Below are 14231 nucleotides of genomic sequence, written 5' to 3'. Positions count from 1 at the left end.
GAATTTTAAAGTACTTTACTACATAACATTTCAAGAAGGAATTCTTACTACACAAAATTTGCTCAGCAAATATGATCTAATTTAAAAGTTAAATTTTGTCATTTTGTGGTGTCTTAAGTCAAATCTTATAGAGTATCCAAATTTGTGCTTTATTAAAATCTGATTTGTTTTTTGAAGCAGTATATAGTCAGATTCTGATGAATAAAACTTGCAAGAGCAGTGTTTCATTTACTTAAATTGCAAGGTTGGATCAGTGACAGCATTAAATACTAACTGAATTATTGTTACCTGAATGAATTCTTAGGCTGACAAAATTGTGAATATAAAAAAGTCTTTAAAGCATATTTACTCACAATTAAGAGTAAGCGGACCACGTAGATTAATTTGATACTTAGAGCATATTCATTTTATTATACTTTAAATTATAAAGACATATAAATTTGTATGAGTCCTTCTGAGAATATTATCCAACCTAGAGGATTTTACTTGAAAATGGTTATATGGATTCCATTAAGTTTGTAATCATAAAAACAGTGGGGGAGAAGGGGGATTAATATTTTGAAAGTGAAACTAGTGTAATAAAAATAACAGTAAACTTGGATTCAGGAGACTTTTATTTGATCACTGTTTCTCCACTTCTCCAGACAATATAACTTTGGACTTCAGGTTTTTTTTTTTTTTAGCCTATGAAATGGGAAAATACTTAACCTACTTGTGAATACTTAACCTTACTTGCTTATGAAGATAAGTTTTGAGAATACTTGGCACAAAGTATTATTCTGTATCTTTTCTAGCTGAAGAAGCTATTATGATGAAAAAATGCTCAAGAAAATAAAAGCTTCTTTCAATGACTGTACGTTGTTATGATAGTAGCAGATATATGAGTTTGGTAGTTTTGAGAATTTTCTTGATAGAGTTTCAATAGTAGACCTTATAGAGTGATTAAGTAGTGAATAGGATTTTTTAAAATTGATATTTGTATGCTAGAAATCAAAGTAAGACTACTTTCCTTTAGAACTGAAAAGTATAGTGGAGAACAGAAGTAGCCAGTCTTATATGAGAAGATCCAAAAAACTGACTTTTTTTTTTTTTTTTTAGAATTAACTAGTTGTTCAAGACTCAGGTATACAGTGAAGAGCTTAGTTAATCAGATCATAGTGGTACCAAATATTGGTAGATCTTATTTTCTAGGGGCTTCTCAATTACATGCTAGAGAAAGCAGTGGCATTTGTAGGCCTCAGTGTTAAGTCAAGTAAAGGGAGTGAATCTATTGATCTTACCTCACTTTGAAGAGGTCCTTGAAAAAGATAAAAAATTTTTACCCCCATTGAGTAAATCTGGGAAGCTTTTTCCAACATGAAAGATAAACATATATCAATAGTAAGAAATGTGGAGTATAATTAAAATAATTACCAACCCTGTGTCAGATACTCTGACTACCTCCCAAGGTGGTGGCTATTGCAGTACCAGTCTTATAGATGAGGACAGTCAGACAAGAGTAAATGTTTTCCCCAAGCTCAGTTAGTTGAAACTTAGGCTGTTTGACTTTAAATCTCTTAATCTAAGCTGCTTACCTTTTCTTTAAAAATTAAGTAGACAGGTTCTTAATGAAAGTATCTGGGATGTAGTGGCTTCCAGATTCTTCATATTTTCTTCCCACTGGTAACGCTTTTTAACTATACCATCTGCTGATAATGTCAACATTTTCTTGACTGGGAAAGACAGCTGTTTATATGAAGTAGCATACTAAGCAGAAGCAGGTTGGTTTAGCCAAAGAAGGAAGGAATTTAACCGGTTTTCTTTCTTTGTTCCTTTCTCACTACAGTTCACATTCTCAGAAGATGATCCTAGTGTTTAAGTTGCAGTTGATAATTCTATAGAATTATTACATATCTACAACCTGATCAAAGAGTGGTAAACATTTATGATTTGGTTCAAGATGGACAAACCATGAACAGAGTTGTTCTGTTTCACAGAATTCTTTTGCCCCTGCTGCTGGAAACTTTGCTAGAGCCAAGGATTGTTTCTAAGATGAAGGGGGAGGGTAAATTATGACTGCTGCTGGTAAATCATGCAGGAGACCTGTTTTTGCAAGATCCCTCAAGCTAGAGTTACTGCATTTTAAAAGAATTGTTAAAAACATTTGCATATGTAACAGATGACAGTAACCCCCTCAGTGTCTTATATAGTTATCATGACTCTTACAGAAAATGTTGGCTGACTTCTGCTCCAGATAATGTATTTACAAAAAGGATAACTTTGTTTAATTGAGGTTTTAATCACTAACTTTTGGACCGTTAATCACAGATTGTTGTTGCCCTTTCCAGTGATTTTCAATTGGATTGGAAGTGGGAGTGAGGATGTGAGGATTTTGGAAATGGTCTGAATAGCTCACTAGTCTTAGGAGTGAAATCTCCATTCTGTGGTATCAGGGTTGCATCCATAAAACATGCTCTTGAATGTGGGAGAGAAAATAAAATGTTTATCAAGAGGGCATGGATTAAAAAAGGCTTTAGCACTAATGATAAATTTGTGCTTTTTTTAAAATTTTTAGTAGTAAACATGAATTTTATGGTACTAACCCTTTACTTTCACTGTTTAAACTTGCTTCTAACTTTAAGAATTTTAAATTTTAATCTTAGAAATACTGAGAAAAGGTTACTTACATACTTACATTGATTTCCTATACTTTAGTAGAAGATATTTAGGATCGTCACTGTATCTTTTACTTCTGTTCTTAGATTTATTTTTTTTGTTGTTCCCATTTACCTAAGGACTTAAAACATTGGCGCTAGTTTGCTTTAATAGTGAAAGTGACCTTTTTTTAATAGTGAAAGTGAACATTTTTCTGACTCAGTTTAATGTTTGTTGAAAGCTATGCAAAATGTCTATCTTAATAGCTTCCTTGCACATTAATATATACGTATATTTGAAGCAATAGGTAATTTGCAAAGCAGTGTGAGTGTTTGTCCTGAAGTTAAACTGCCTTTGTTGGACTCTCATAACTAGCTGCTGAAAGTGTGTGATCTTGGAAGTTTGTTTTGTTTTTGTACCATAATTTCCTTGTTAATGGGAATAGTAATAGAATATACAACTCAGGTTAAAATAATTAACAGTGCTTTTACATGCAGCACTGACCACAAGGCCTGGCATTTAGTGTGCAGCCAGTACATATTATCCTTGTTAAGTTATTAGTATTTATTGCACTTTATAATTTCATCTTTCCTTTTATGTTTTGAATATATTAAGAGATTGAAAGAAGCTCTGGTCATGGAAAGTGATGGGCATATTAGAAGTTGTCAGTTTTTTTGTTTTGTTTTTCCCAAATAATCGTATTTAGTTACTAAGAATCTAAATTTAGACATTTTGGATAAGGGTTTTTATTGTGATATCATTTCAGATATTCATTTTAATTGCTTACTGGTAAGTAAAAGTTTAAACTATAAAAAGCTTAATGAATGTGTGAGGGTTCTTACTATTTGAAAATTAAAAATAATGTAAAACTATAAATGAGCTATTTCAGTTTTTTCATTTGTTTTTAATTTTGCATTTTAAATAGTGATGTGGATTAATATTCATGAAGACTAATGAAGAGAAAAATACAGTAGAAAAAGATTTGTTATAATCATATTAGGTGTGTGTATATCTGAGTCTGTTGTGTGGTTGGTAGCTGAAAGAAACATGGTCTTTGTTCTCGTGCACTTTATGGTGAAGTTAAGAGGAAAAGCATTAAATCATTATATTTTTTATTTGTTTCCATTTTTTATTTGTCTTTTTTTTTACATCATTGTTCATTTTTTTTTTTTTTAAAGATTTATTTATGCATACAAGAACTGGGGTACAGGCCAGAGGTGTGGGGGTGAGAGGGTTCACCAAAGACAGAATGGGGAGCAGAACAGGCAGATGTATTGAAATACAGTACTGAGGGGAGCAGCAGGTGAGACAGGAGAGGTCTGCTGTGCCATGTGGGTATCTCCCTGGCCAGGAATTGAACTCTTGCTGCAGTGGCCGCAGACAGCTTCATAGTGCTGTGCCTGAACGCTTCGTGCCACCAAGGAGGTCCCCATTCTTCATTTTTGTAGCGCTTGATTTCTCCTCTCAGGTGTTGTCCCCATAAAATTACCACCACCAAGACACCCATTAACCATTACCATAGACCTAGGAGTGGAATTGCTGGGTCATATGGTAAATCCATTTTTAGTAATTTGAGGATCTCTAAACAGCTTTCCATGGTGTTTGGACCAGTTTGTATTCCCACCAGCAATGTAAAAGGGTTCCTTTTTCTCTACATCTTCACCAGCATTTCTATTTTTTTTTTTTTTTTAATGTGGGCCATTCTTACTGGTGTGAGGTGATACCTCATTGTAGTTTTGATTTGCATTTCCATTACAAGTGATGTTGAACATTTTTTCATGTGTCCATTGGCCATCTGCATTTCCTTTTTGGAGAAGTGTCTTATTAGCTCTTCTGCCCACTTTTTGACTGGGTGCTTTAGTTTGTTTTTGTTGTGTTGTGTAAGCTTTTTGTAAATCTTTGCTATCAGCCCCTTTATCAGTTTTGTGGAGTGCATATGTTTTCTCCCAGTCTGTGGGAAGTCTCTTCATCTTGGTTAATATCTCTTTTGCTGTACAGAAGCTTTTTAGTTTGATGTAGTCCCAACTATTTCTTTTCCTTCATTTTCTTTGCTTCTGGGAATGAGTCTTTAAAGATGTTTCTGAGATGTTTGTCATGGAGTGTTTTGCCTATGTTTTCTTCTATGTATTGTATGGTTTCAGGTCTTACATTCAGGTTAATATTTGTGTATGGTGTGAGGTAGTAATCTAGTTTCATTCTTCTCCATGTCGCAGTCCAGTTTTCCCAGCACTGTATATTGAAGAGACTGTCCTTGTTCCAGCTCCCTTGCCATAGATTAGCTGTCTGGAGTGCAGCACCATATGTGGCCTGTTTAGTTTTTCTACTGCATCCTGTAGAACAATGTCCCAAATCCACGGGATGTGTGCTCCCTAAGCTGGACATTTAATCTTATTTATTTATCTATCTATTTATTTATTTTTAAAGATTTATTTATTTATTTATACAAGCACTGGGTACAGTCAGAAGTGCGGGAAGGTGAGAGAATGCATGCCTGGGTTTTTGATTTGATTCCCTTGGTATGTGTGTCCGTTTTTGTTCCAGTACCATGCTGTTTTAATTATTAGGTTTTGTAGTATAGCTTGAAGTCTGGGTGTGTAATACTTCCATTCTTCCTTTTTCTAGTCAGGAGTGCTTTGGCTATTCGAGGTTTTTATGGTGGACCCATGTGAATTTCATCAATATTTGTTCTATTTTGTCGAAGAATGCCATTGAGATTTTTACTGGAATTGCAGTCATTCTGTAAGTTGTTTTTGGTAGAATGGCCATTTTGATAATGAAAAGTCACGGAGTATGTGCAACCAAGATAACACACTTAGATTGAATGGGAAAAAAGTAAACAAAGGAAGTTACATTGGAGATCTGAAGCACTTAGAGGATTTGTTTGGGTGAGATTATTTTGGGAAATGCAGGTAGCGTACCACATGGGAAAGCCTGACAGGATAAAGGTCAGGTAAAGAACTTGGAAGAAGTCTACCATATCTGAACGTGAAAAGTAGAGCATGGAGAGTGTATATGCTGAATGAAGCAGAGAAATAGGAATGAACCATACATGCATTTCAGGGCTTGTTGACAATGTTAAGGATATGGATTCCCAAAGAACAAAAGTTTCAAAGTGTTTTAAGTAGGTATGGCTTGATCAGATAACAGGTTTTAGAAGGAGCATTTGAACACAGAGAATAGATCTGAATGAAGTAGAAGGCATGAATGAAGGTGGGAGAGATGAGGGTTTATTACAAAGATGTTTTTAACTTACGTTGTTATGAAGCTTGGTACATGGCTTTAAAGATGGCAAGAAAAATCGGTTTGGAATTAAAACTGCTTTGTTGTAGGAGGGAGGATTGGACAGCATAAAAAGTATGTGGCTTGGGGTTTGAGGCTAGATAGTGTTTGTCATTGACCAAGGTAGGGAACTTTTTTTAGAGTGGGGTGGTGTCTACATGAGGGTCATGAGTTCATTTTTGTCTATTTTGAGTTGAAAGGCTTTGGAACTTCAAAGAGAGATATGCTTTAAGAAAATTTGATATGTAATCCATAGCTATTGGTATAACTTTAAGAAGCATTGGTATAAAGATTGTGCAGAGAGAGATGGTATGGGAAAAGGTTCTGGAAAGGAACTCAGCTCTAGGATTCCAGACTTGAATGAACCTTCACTATTTATTGGTGACATAAGGAAAATTCAGTAGTTTTTTTATATTTTCATATGTTCATTTATCTACTGATTTATTAAGCATTTAGCTGCAAGCATTACTGCATTATGTGTTGGATATGCAGGTAAACAAGATCTAATCCTATGTCTTTTTACGTAGTACCTGGACAAGTAAATCAGCCATTTTAATATAGTTCAGGGGTTTTTTTTTGAACTTCTAACACAGGGCAAGATAATTGTTAAGACTTGTGTGTGTATTTTTTTTTTTTGAGAATAGGACGCATTGTAGCCTTCATTAGATTTCCACTGAGATCTAGGTATCAAATTATTTTCAGAATAATTAACACAAGTTCTATAAAACTTGTATTAAGCATAAAGGAACATTTGGGAGGAATTTAATAAGCTATGAAAATATAAAAATAAAATTTCCAAAAAGATGGCTAGGGGCGGTGTAGCAGGTAATGAAAGGCAGTAAGGCATAGACTTGAGATGTGAGAAAGAATGAGGTGTGGAGATGGGTGGGTAAAGGACAGATTTCCATTACCAGCATAAGCTTGTATAAAGAATGCATGAGGAGTTCAAGCATTGAAAGTGTTTCTTTTAACTTTAAAATGAAAGTTGAGTTTGAAAAATTGAAAATCAAAGATTAAGTCAGGAAAAGTTGATTATAATTTATTAAAAGATAGAATTCTGCAATAAAAATTTTCAGTCCACTACCTGAAAAATATTTCATAAGAAACTGTATAACAAGATCATGATGAAACTAAAGTTAAATAAGTGAAGAACTTTCTGTTGAGGTAAAGTTTTAAGAAGGAATTTTGGTCAATTTAAAGAAGTCACATTAAAACAATGATATAGAACTTAAGGACTGGAAAGGACCCCCATGACATATTCTAACTGTTTTCTTTTAGACTTTAAGTATATTTTTTAAATGGAAGATTAGAGAAAAGTACAACTATAATCTAAAAATTTGTATTTTGGTGTAATTTCACTACCTAGCCAAATGTTGGGTTTTTTTTTTTTCCTCCGTAGCTAATCATACTAGTTTTTGAAAAGTATGTTTTGAATAAAGATGGTATCATTAGGGAAAAAGGGTGTTGTAGTTAAGTGAGTTTGGGAAATTGTACATTAAACCAAATTAAATAAATTAATTTCATCATTTTTGTCCGGGCCTTTAATGTTACCTGTGCTGTGAATCTTCAACTGAAGATGGTAGCTTGTATAATTTGTATTTGAACCTCTTTCCCATAAGTATTAATTCTGTTAATACTTACTGATCATCTGGCATACTACTTTAAGCCATACTTTACTTTTTAAATTATCTTACTGTGAGAATACAGCTTCATGTTTTTTTTTTTTTTTTTCTGACTGGAGTCTTATTATGATTAAGATGTTCACTTAGAAGGACATATTTGTCAACTTTTAAAAAATATTATTTATGATCGCCTACAGTTAAAAGTATAACAGATACTGCAAGATGGAATGAAATGATTTAACCCCTTACTTCCCCCCACATAAGTCTTTTAATAAGGAAATCAGACTAAGAATTGCTATTACTAAGTGATCTTGAGTAGCATCTCTCAAACTTTTAGCTTCAAAACCCCTCTATACTAATAAAAATTATTGCAGTTCATTTTATATAGAATGTAATCTCTTCATAGTTGACACTTTAAAAATCAACAAATTTGAAAATATTTAATTCATCAAATAGTACCATAAATGTACTTCATGTTAATATAAGTAATATTTCTATAACAGTTAATCCCTAAAAGAAATTTGTAATAAGATTAGCATTGTCCATCTTTGTGAATCTTTATGTTTGGCTTCATATAAGAGTTAGATCTTGCATCTGATTCTGTGTTCATTCTGTTGTGACTTCATATGTCATATGGCAGCTGGAAACACTGTACACTCATGTGAAAATGAGATTGAAAGGGCAAATGATGTTTTAGTGTCATTCATAACTTTTTCCTGTGGGACCCTCAGTGCTACTCAGTACTTTGAGAACAGTTGAACTAGAGTGTTTGGTACTACAGCGAGACAGTTTTTTGTAATTTGATAACTTAAATAGAAAGTCATAAAAAGTATGTCTCATTTTCTGTAATTCTCTTGAAAATATTATGCAAATGTTTATTTACTAAAAGACTCCAGAATAGACAATAAAAGTATAAGCATTTTATATCTTGATTTCAGATGCTGGCATAAATTAGACTGTTCTTTGAAATAGTTTTCAAAAATGCTGAAACTTTGGAGTAGGTTGATTTATAGTTAATATTTGTTTAAGTCAACAGTTGGAATTTGACCTTTCTGGTTTTGTTAACTAAATTATAAAATTCAACGTAGGTATTGTATAAGTACTTTTAAATTTGTAATGAGAAAATGAACTATTGAGTTTCTTTAATCCTTAATTCTGGAGGTATCATATCAAAGGTTTAAAATATTTGTTATATATCAAAGTATTTTGTGTATGTATATATTTTATGTTGAAGTTTTTGTAAATTAAAATGTTAAGCTGAAGCAGACTTTTAGGTTCTAATGCTTTATATTTCTTCATTGTTTAGTGTTTGCATTGACTAGCTTTTGTTAATTTACAAATTTTTATATTCAGATTACATTAATTGTTTAATATTTTTCCTATTCAGCAGAGTATGTGATGGTTCAGGTAGCTATTTTATTCTGAGTCAAGTGGTTTCACAGAATAAATGTGAGCTTTTTCCTCCAGTAAGAAATGTTGTCAAGTCAGAACAAATTACTCTGTTTTAAAAATTGTATTTTATTTACTATAAAAAATTGTATCACTTAGCAAATATTTTACGTCTTTTATATAATAGGTGAAATATTACAGACATTTAGCACCTGATCACTTGCTGCAAATATGTCATCGACTAGGACCTCTTCTTGAACAAGAAATTCCACAGAGTGTTCCTGGAGTACAAACTTTATTGGGAGCTGGAAGACAGTCCTTGTTACGCACAAATAAAAGTATGAAAATTTCATAATCTAATTGAGACCTTTTTTTCCCTCATTTTTTTCTCTTTGCTGTATTTTTGTATCTATAAAAATATGTGTGTTTAATAGGCTGCAAACATGTTGTGTGGAAAGGATCTGCATTGGCTGCATTGCACTGTGGAAGACCACCCGAGTCACCAATTAACTATGGTAGCCCACCCAGCATCGGTGAGTTGTTTGAATTCATTATAGAAGTAGAAAACTTCTTGGTAAACAGCTTTCAAAAATGCAGGGTTTTTTTTGTTACTGTGAAATTGAAAAATTTCTTATATATCCATTAATATTCAAGGAGGAAAAGTGATCAGACTTTTTCCTCATTGGTAATCGTAATGAAGAAGTCATAATAATATGTAATGGATTGTGTATATTATACATGATACAGGATAATTACCTCATTGTTATTTTATTTCTAACACATAAATTGTTCAATAAAATGTTTATTCAGTTGATTGGGCAACTATACCTTAATACAGCTTAATTACAATGGGGTAAACAAAAATAGTGTGATTATTATTTTGTAAGGTATACTACATTTTTTTACCTTTAAAATTTCATAGGACAACTAATGCAGATGAATCTTTCTCTTGAAATGACTCTTTAGATACATCTCTTTTACCTCTCTTGCTGCCAAGCCCTTGTCTTTACCTGGATTGCTATAGCATTCTCCAAACTAGTCTTTTGCTGTTTCCAGGTCTTCTCGCTTTCTTTCAGGTCGTACTATATAACATTATAATAATAATCTTATTTATTCTACCTTTTCTGTGTTGCTTGTATAAATGGGTGGATTAAGCTATTTTGGCAGTGTCCTATTCTTACAAGTTTAAATTTCTGACTTTCAAAGACCTTCATATTTTAATCATAGTCTTCTGCTCCACTCTATCCTGCCTAACCAGGAATATTGTTTTCTTTCTTCCGGCTATCCAAATTCTACTTATGTCTTCCCTTTTTCGGTACTATATAATGTACTGATGTCAGTATTACAGTTAGTTTTGTATAACTTTCGTGTAGTGTTTATATAGTTTTTCCTGTTGTTTTACTTTGAACCTTTTTTGTAGTCACTTATTTTCCATATCTTAAAAATAGAAGTAACTTTAAAAATATGTTATGACAGTCTCTGTATTTTATTGGGATATCTCATTCTTATGTGTAATTTTATATATTTGTATTTAAATTTAAATCTACTATTTAATTGGTTGCTTTGAAGGTAATCTTTTTTCCTCTGGTTGCTCTTAAGATTTTCTCACTGGTTTTCCAGAGTTTGTGATGTATGTCTTAGTGTCTTTTTTTTTTTTTTTTTGAGGTTTATTTATTTATTTATACAAGCACTGGGTACAGTCAGGGCGGGCAGCTGGAGAGGTCTGAGCGCCATGTGGGATCCTCACCCAGTGACCGGGGATCGAACCGGCACTGCAGAGGCTGCGGGCAGCCCGGCAGCCCAGCGCTCAACCGCTGCGCCACCAGGGAGGCCCTCATTTTTCTTTTTTTAAAATTATCTTGCTTGAGATTTATTAGGCTTCTTGAACCTAATGTTTTATTGGCACTGAAAAATTCTCAGCTGTTATCTTTTAAAATATTTCTGTGCCATTCTCTCTTCTCTCCTCTGGGACTCCAATTAAACAAATACTATACACTTTCTCTTTGTCTTTTCTGTTACCCTCTGTTTTATATTTTACACCTTTTTGTCTTTCTGATGTTTTCAGTGCTGTTTCTCTCACCTGTTTTCCAAAGTATATGTGATACTTGTAGGCAGTTATGAATGGTCATGTTTTATTTTTACTTTAAACATGTGATTTTCCTGGTTAAGTAATGATTTCTACATATAATTTTACTATGATAAATGACTATTAAAATAACAAAGGATTAGATACAGTAGAATATATTACATTTAGAAAATGCTGCTAGGCGTTAGGATAGTTTTTTGAAAGAAGGGACAGATAAACTATTATAGGAGCTTCCCCTATAGATAAAGTATCTTCTCTGAAAAACTTCAAATCTACATAGTAAGGGGAATATGTTACTCTTTCAGCACTTTGTCTAGACAGTCCTGTGGTAGGCAATGAAAGTTTTGGAATGACTGATAGTAACTTACTTTCGTCTTAAAACTTACTTATGTGAGTGATTATTGTGTGCCAGGCACTACACTAAGCATTTTCCACTTATGTTCTCTGAAAACTTTAAGTGGTCCAGAGGTAGGAACTGTTACTCTTATTTTACGAAAAAGAAGCTGGAAACATAGGAAGGTCTGATGACTTGACCAAGGTCACATATTTAGGGGGAGTGAAAGTAGGCTGAAATCATTGCTGTATTATTCTCCATAATTATTAGTTTTCAAATTATTCAAGGAGCCTGTACTCTGGTATATATATATTTTTAAAAAGATTTATTTATTTATGCATACAAGAGCTGGAGTACAGGCCAGAGGTGTGGGGGGGTGAGAGGATTCACCAGAGACAGAGTGGGGAACAGAACAGTCAGAATGACTGAAATACACGGCCGACGGGAGCAGCAGGCCAGTCAGGAGAGGTCTGCTGCTCCATGTGTGTTGCTTCCTGGCAGGCCGGGGATCAAACTCGAGCTGCAGTGGCTGCAGACAACTTCATAGGTTGCGTTTTAACCCCTTGCGCCACCAGGGAGGCCCCTCATTGGTATATTTTTGAATGAGGATAACGAATACTTTAAAATTTGGTAAGATTTTTAGACCAGGTTGTTGGTAATATCAGTGAATATTGCTGACAAATGGATATATAGGGAGCATAAATATGGCAAAAATAATCAATGAGTTTTGTGTCACAACAGAAAAATGCAACTAGTATATTTAGGTAACAGAATTAATAACCAAACAAGTACCTTTCTGAAAAGGTTGTACCTTTCTGAAAGACTATTTTGTTTTCAGGGTTTAAGATATGTTTTTTCTTCCTTCCATTTATATTTTCAGGAAAATATTAGTTCTTCATGTTAAAAAAAATACCTATACCAGAATGCCAATTTTACCTGCTTTTTTTTTTTTTTAAAAAAAAAAAAATAGCTGTTCTTTGAAATAATTAAAGAGAAGTTAGGTGAATCAAAATGACTCCACTTATTTTTGTCATGGTTTAATGTCATGTGTCAGTTCACCTTGGTGACAGTTTTGAATGTCTTCTCATTGCTACAAACATTCTTATACTTTTTTAATTCTTCTGATCCATACTTAATGATAGCTTGAAAGAATACAGTGTATCTCCATACAGGTAAACTACTCTTTCAAAAATTCTGGTAACTTTTCTTTTCATTACCCTCCAGTTCACAAGTTTATAGCAAGGAGGGTAATGAAAAGAAAAGTTACCAGAAATTTTGAAAGAGTAGTTTACCTGTATGGAGATACATTATATTCTTTCAAGCTATCATTAAGTATGGATCAGAAGAATTAAAAAAGTATAAGAATGTTTGTAGTATCTCATGTTTCTTTTGTAGATTCTTTTTTTTCTGACTGCCTTTAAAGATTTTCTTTGCTCTTTTCTTGGTCAATTACCAATGTCAATCTAAGAAAGAAGAAAACCATAACCTTTTAGCTTTTCTTAAATATAGACTTAAATGTTTAATTCATATCCACATACTCAAATTTTGACATATTTGAGATACAGGTTTTTAAAAATATATTTTTATTTAGAATTAGAAATTATTCACCCCAAAATTACACAGATTATTTAAAGAGCTCCTGTATACTCCCTACACAGTTTCCCCTAATATTTTAATCCTACGTTATCTGGTGCATTTGAGAAATGCATCAGATACGTTGGTACATTATTATTAATTGTAATAAACACCAGAACTTGTATCTCACCAAATTTTCCCTCTAATTAGCTTTTCTTATTCCAGGATACCACACTACACCTAGGATTTATTTTTGTTGTTGTTGTTGTTTTTCAGTTGAACCTCTTGCTATAACTTGGAGGATTATTTAAGATCAGTGTGACAAAATGATTTTCTCTTAGAGTGTTTTCAAACTTCATGCAAACTATTGGACTTCTATTTGTAATTCTCACATTTGTCACAAACTTTAAAAATGCCATAAAGAAAACTGCATGATCTTGTTGGTAAACTGATTAAATTTTTTCTCAAATGAAATGTATAATGTCACTTTGTTGTGAAAACTAGGTATTGTCTAAGGGGGTAAATCTGTTTGGAATTTATATATCATCTTGCTTATGTTTATCACTGCTTTTCTTGGTGGTTTTATTCTATAGGTTTTCAGGCTCTTATAGTTAGTTACAAGTTATTAATCTTCAATTTAGACAGCCCTTATTAGCATATACCTTGAGATTAAAATCAATCACCCAGAATTTACTTTCTTTTGCACTTAATAATTGTTTATGTAATTATTATAGCTTATAATTACATTTGCATTTTACTTACAGAAATTCTGGTACCTTTCAAAGTGTTTCCTTTAAAATAACAACATCAAATTAGTTAAAATATGGTAAAAGAGGGCCTCCCCGGTGGCGCAGTGGTTGAGCGCTGGGTTGCGAGGCTGCCCGCAGCCTCTGCAGCGCTGGTTTGATCCCCGGCTGCTCCCTGGCCACCGGAGGAGGGTCCCGCATGGCATGCAGACCTCTCCTGCTGCCCGCTGCTCCCCTCAGCAGTGTACTTCGGTCCTTCTGCCTGCTCTGCTCCCCGCTCTGGCTCTGGTGAATTCTCTCGCCCTCCCGCGCTTCATTTATACCCAGTGCTTGTATAAATGAATAAGTAAATCTTAAAAAAAAAAAAAAAATATGGTAAAAGAAATTCATTCTGGTAAAATACTCTATTTCTCATCAGAGTACCTCTTTTTCTGTATCAGAAAAGAGCCCAAGTTGTACTGAGTGAGATATTTTGTCTTCTAGTAGTTAGCTATTCATGTTTTCCTCCATGAAACCTGGTTGTAATGGTACAGATTTGTATAATGAGAAAAACTCAGGTGACTTTG

The 14231-nt window shown here is 33.3% G+C and overlaps 1 protein-coding gene across 2 annotated transcripts in view; it reads left to right on the top strand.

The window, feature by feature from the left end:
- The window catches only part of PHIP (pleckstrin homology domain interacting protein), a 117415-nt gene that overhangs the window by 7409 nt on the left and 95775 nt on the right, over window positions 1-14231 (top strand). For both annotated transcript variants that reach the window (XM_037519991.2, XM_037519990.2), the window contains exons 5-6: window positions 9112-9262; window positions 9359-9457. In XM_037519991.2, coding sequence (XP_037375888.1) covers window positions 9112-9262; window positions 9359-9457 — 250 coding nt within the window. The remainder of the gene's footprint in view (window positions 1-9111; window positions 9263-9358; window positions 9458-14231) is intronic.

The sequence above is a fragment of the Talpa occidentalis genome, unplaced genomic scaffold (assembly GCF_014898055.3).
Source record: "Talpa occidentalis isolate TD23 unplaced genomic scaffold, MPIMG_talOcc4v2.1 talOcc4.2, whole genome shotgun sequence".
NCBI lineage: Eukaryota > Metazoa > Chordata > Mammalia > Eulipotyphla > Talpidae > Talpa > Talpa occidentalis.
Note: the sequence above shows the minus strand (reverse complement) of the source record. Positions and strands in the feature narration are given on the sequence as shown.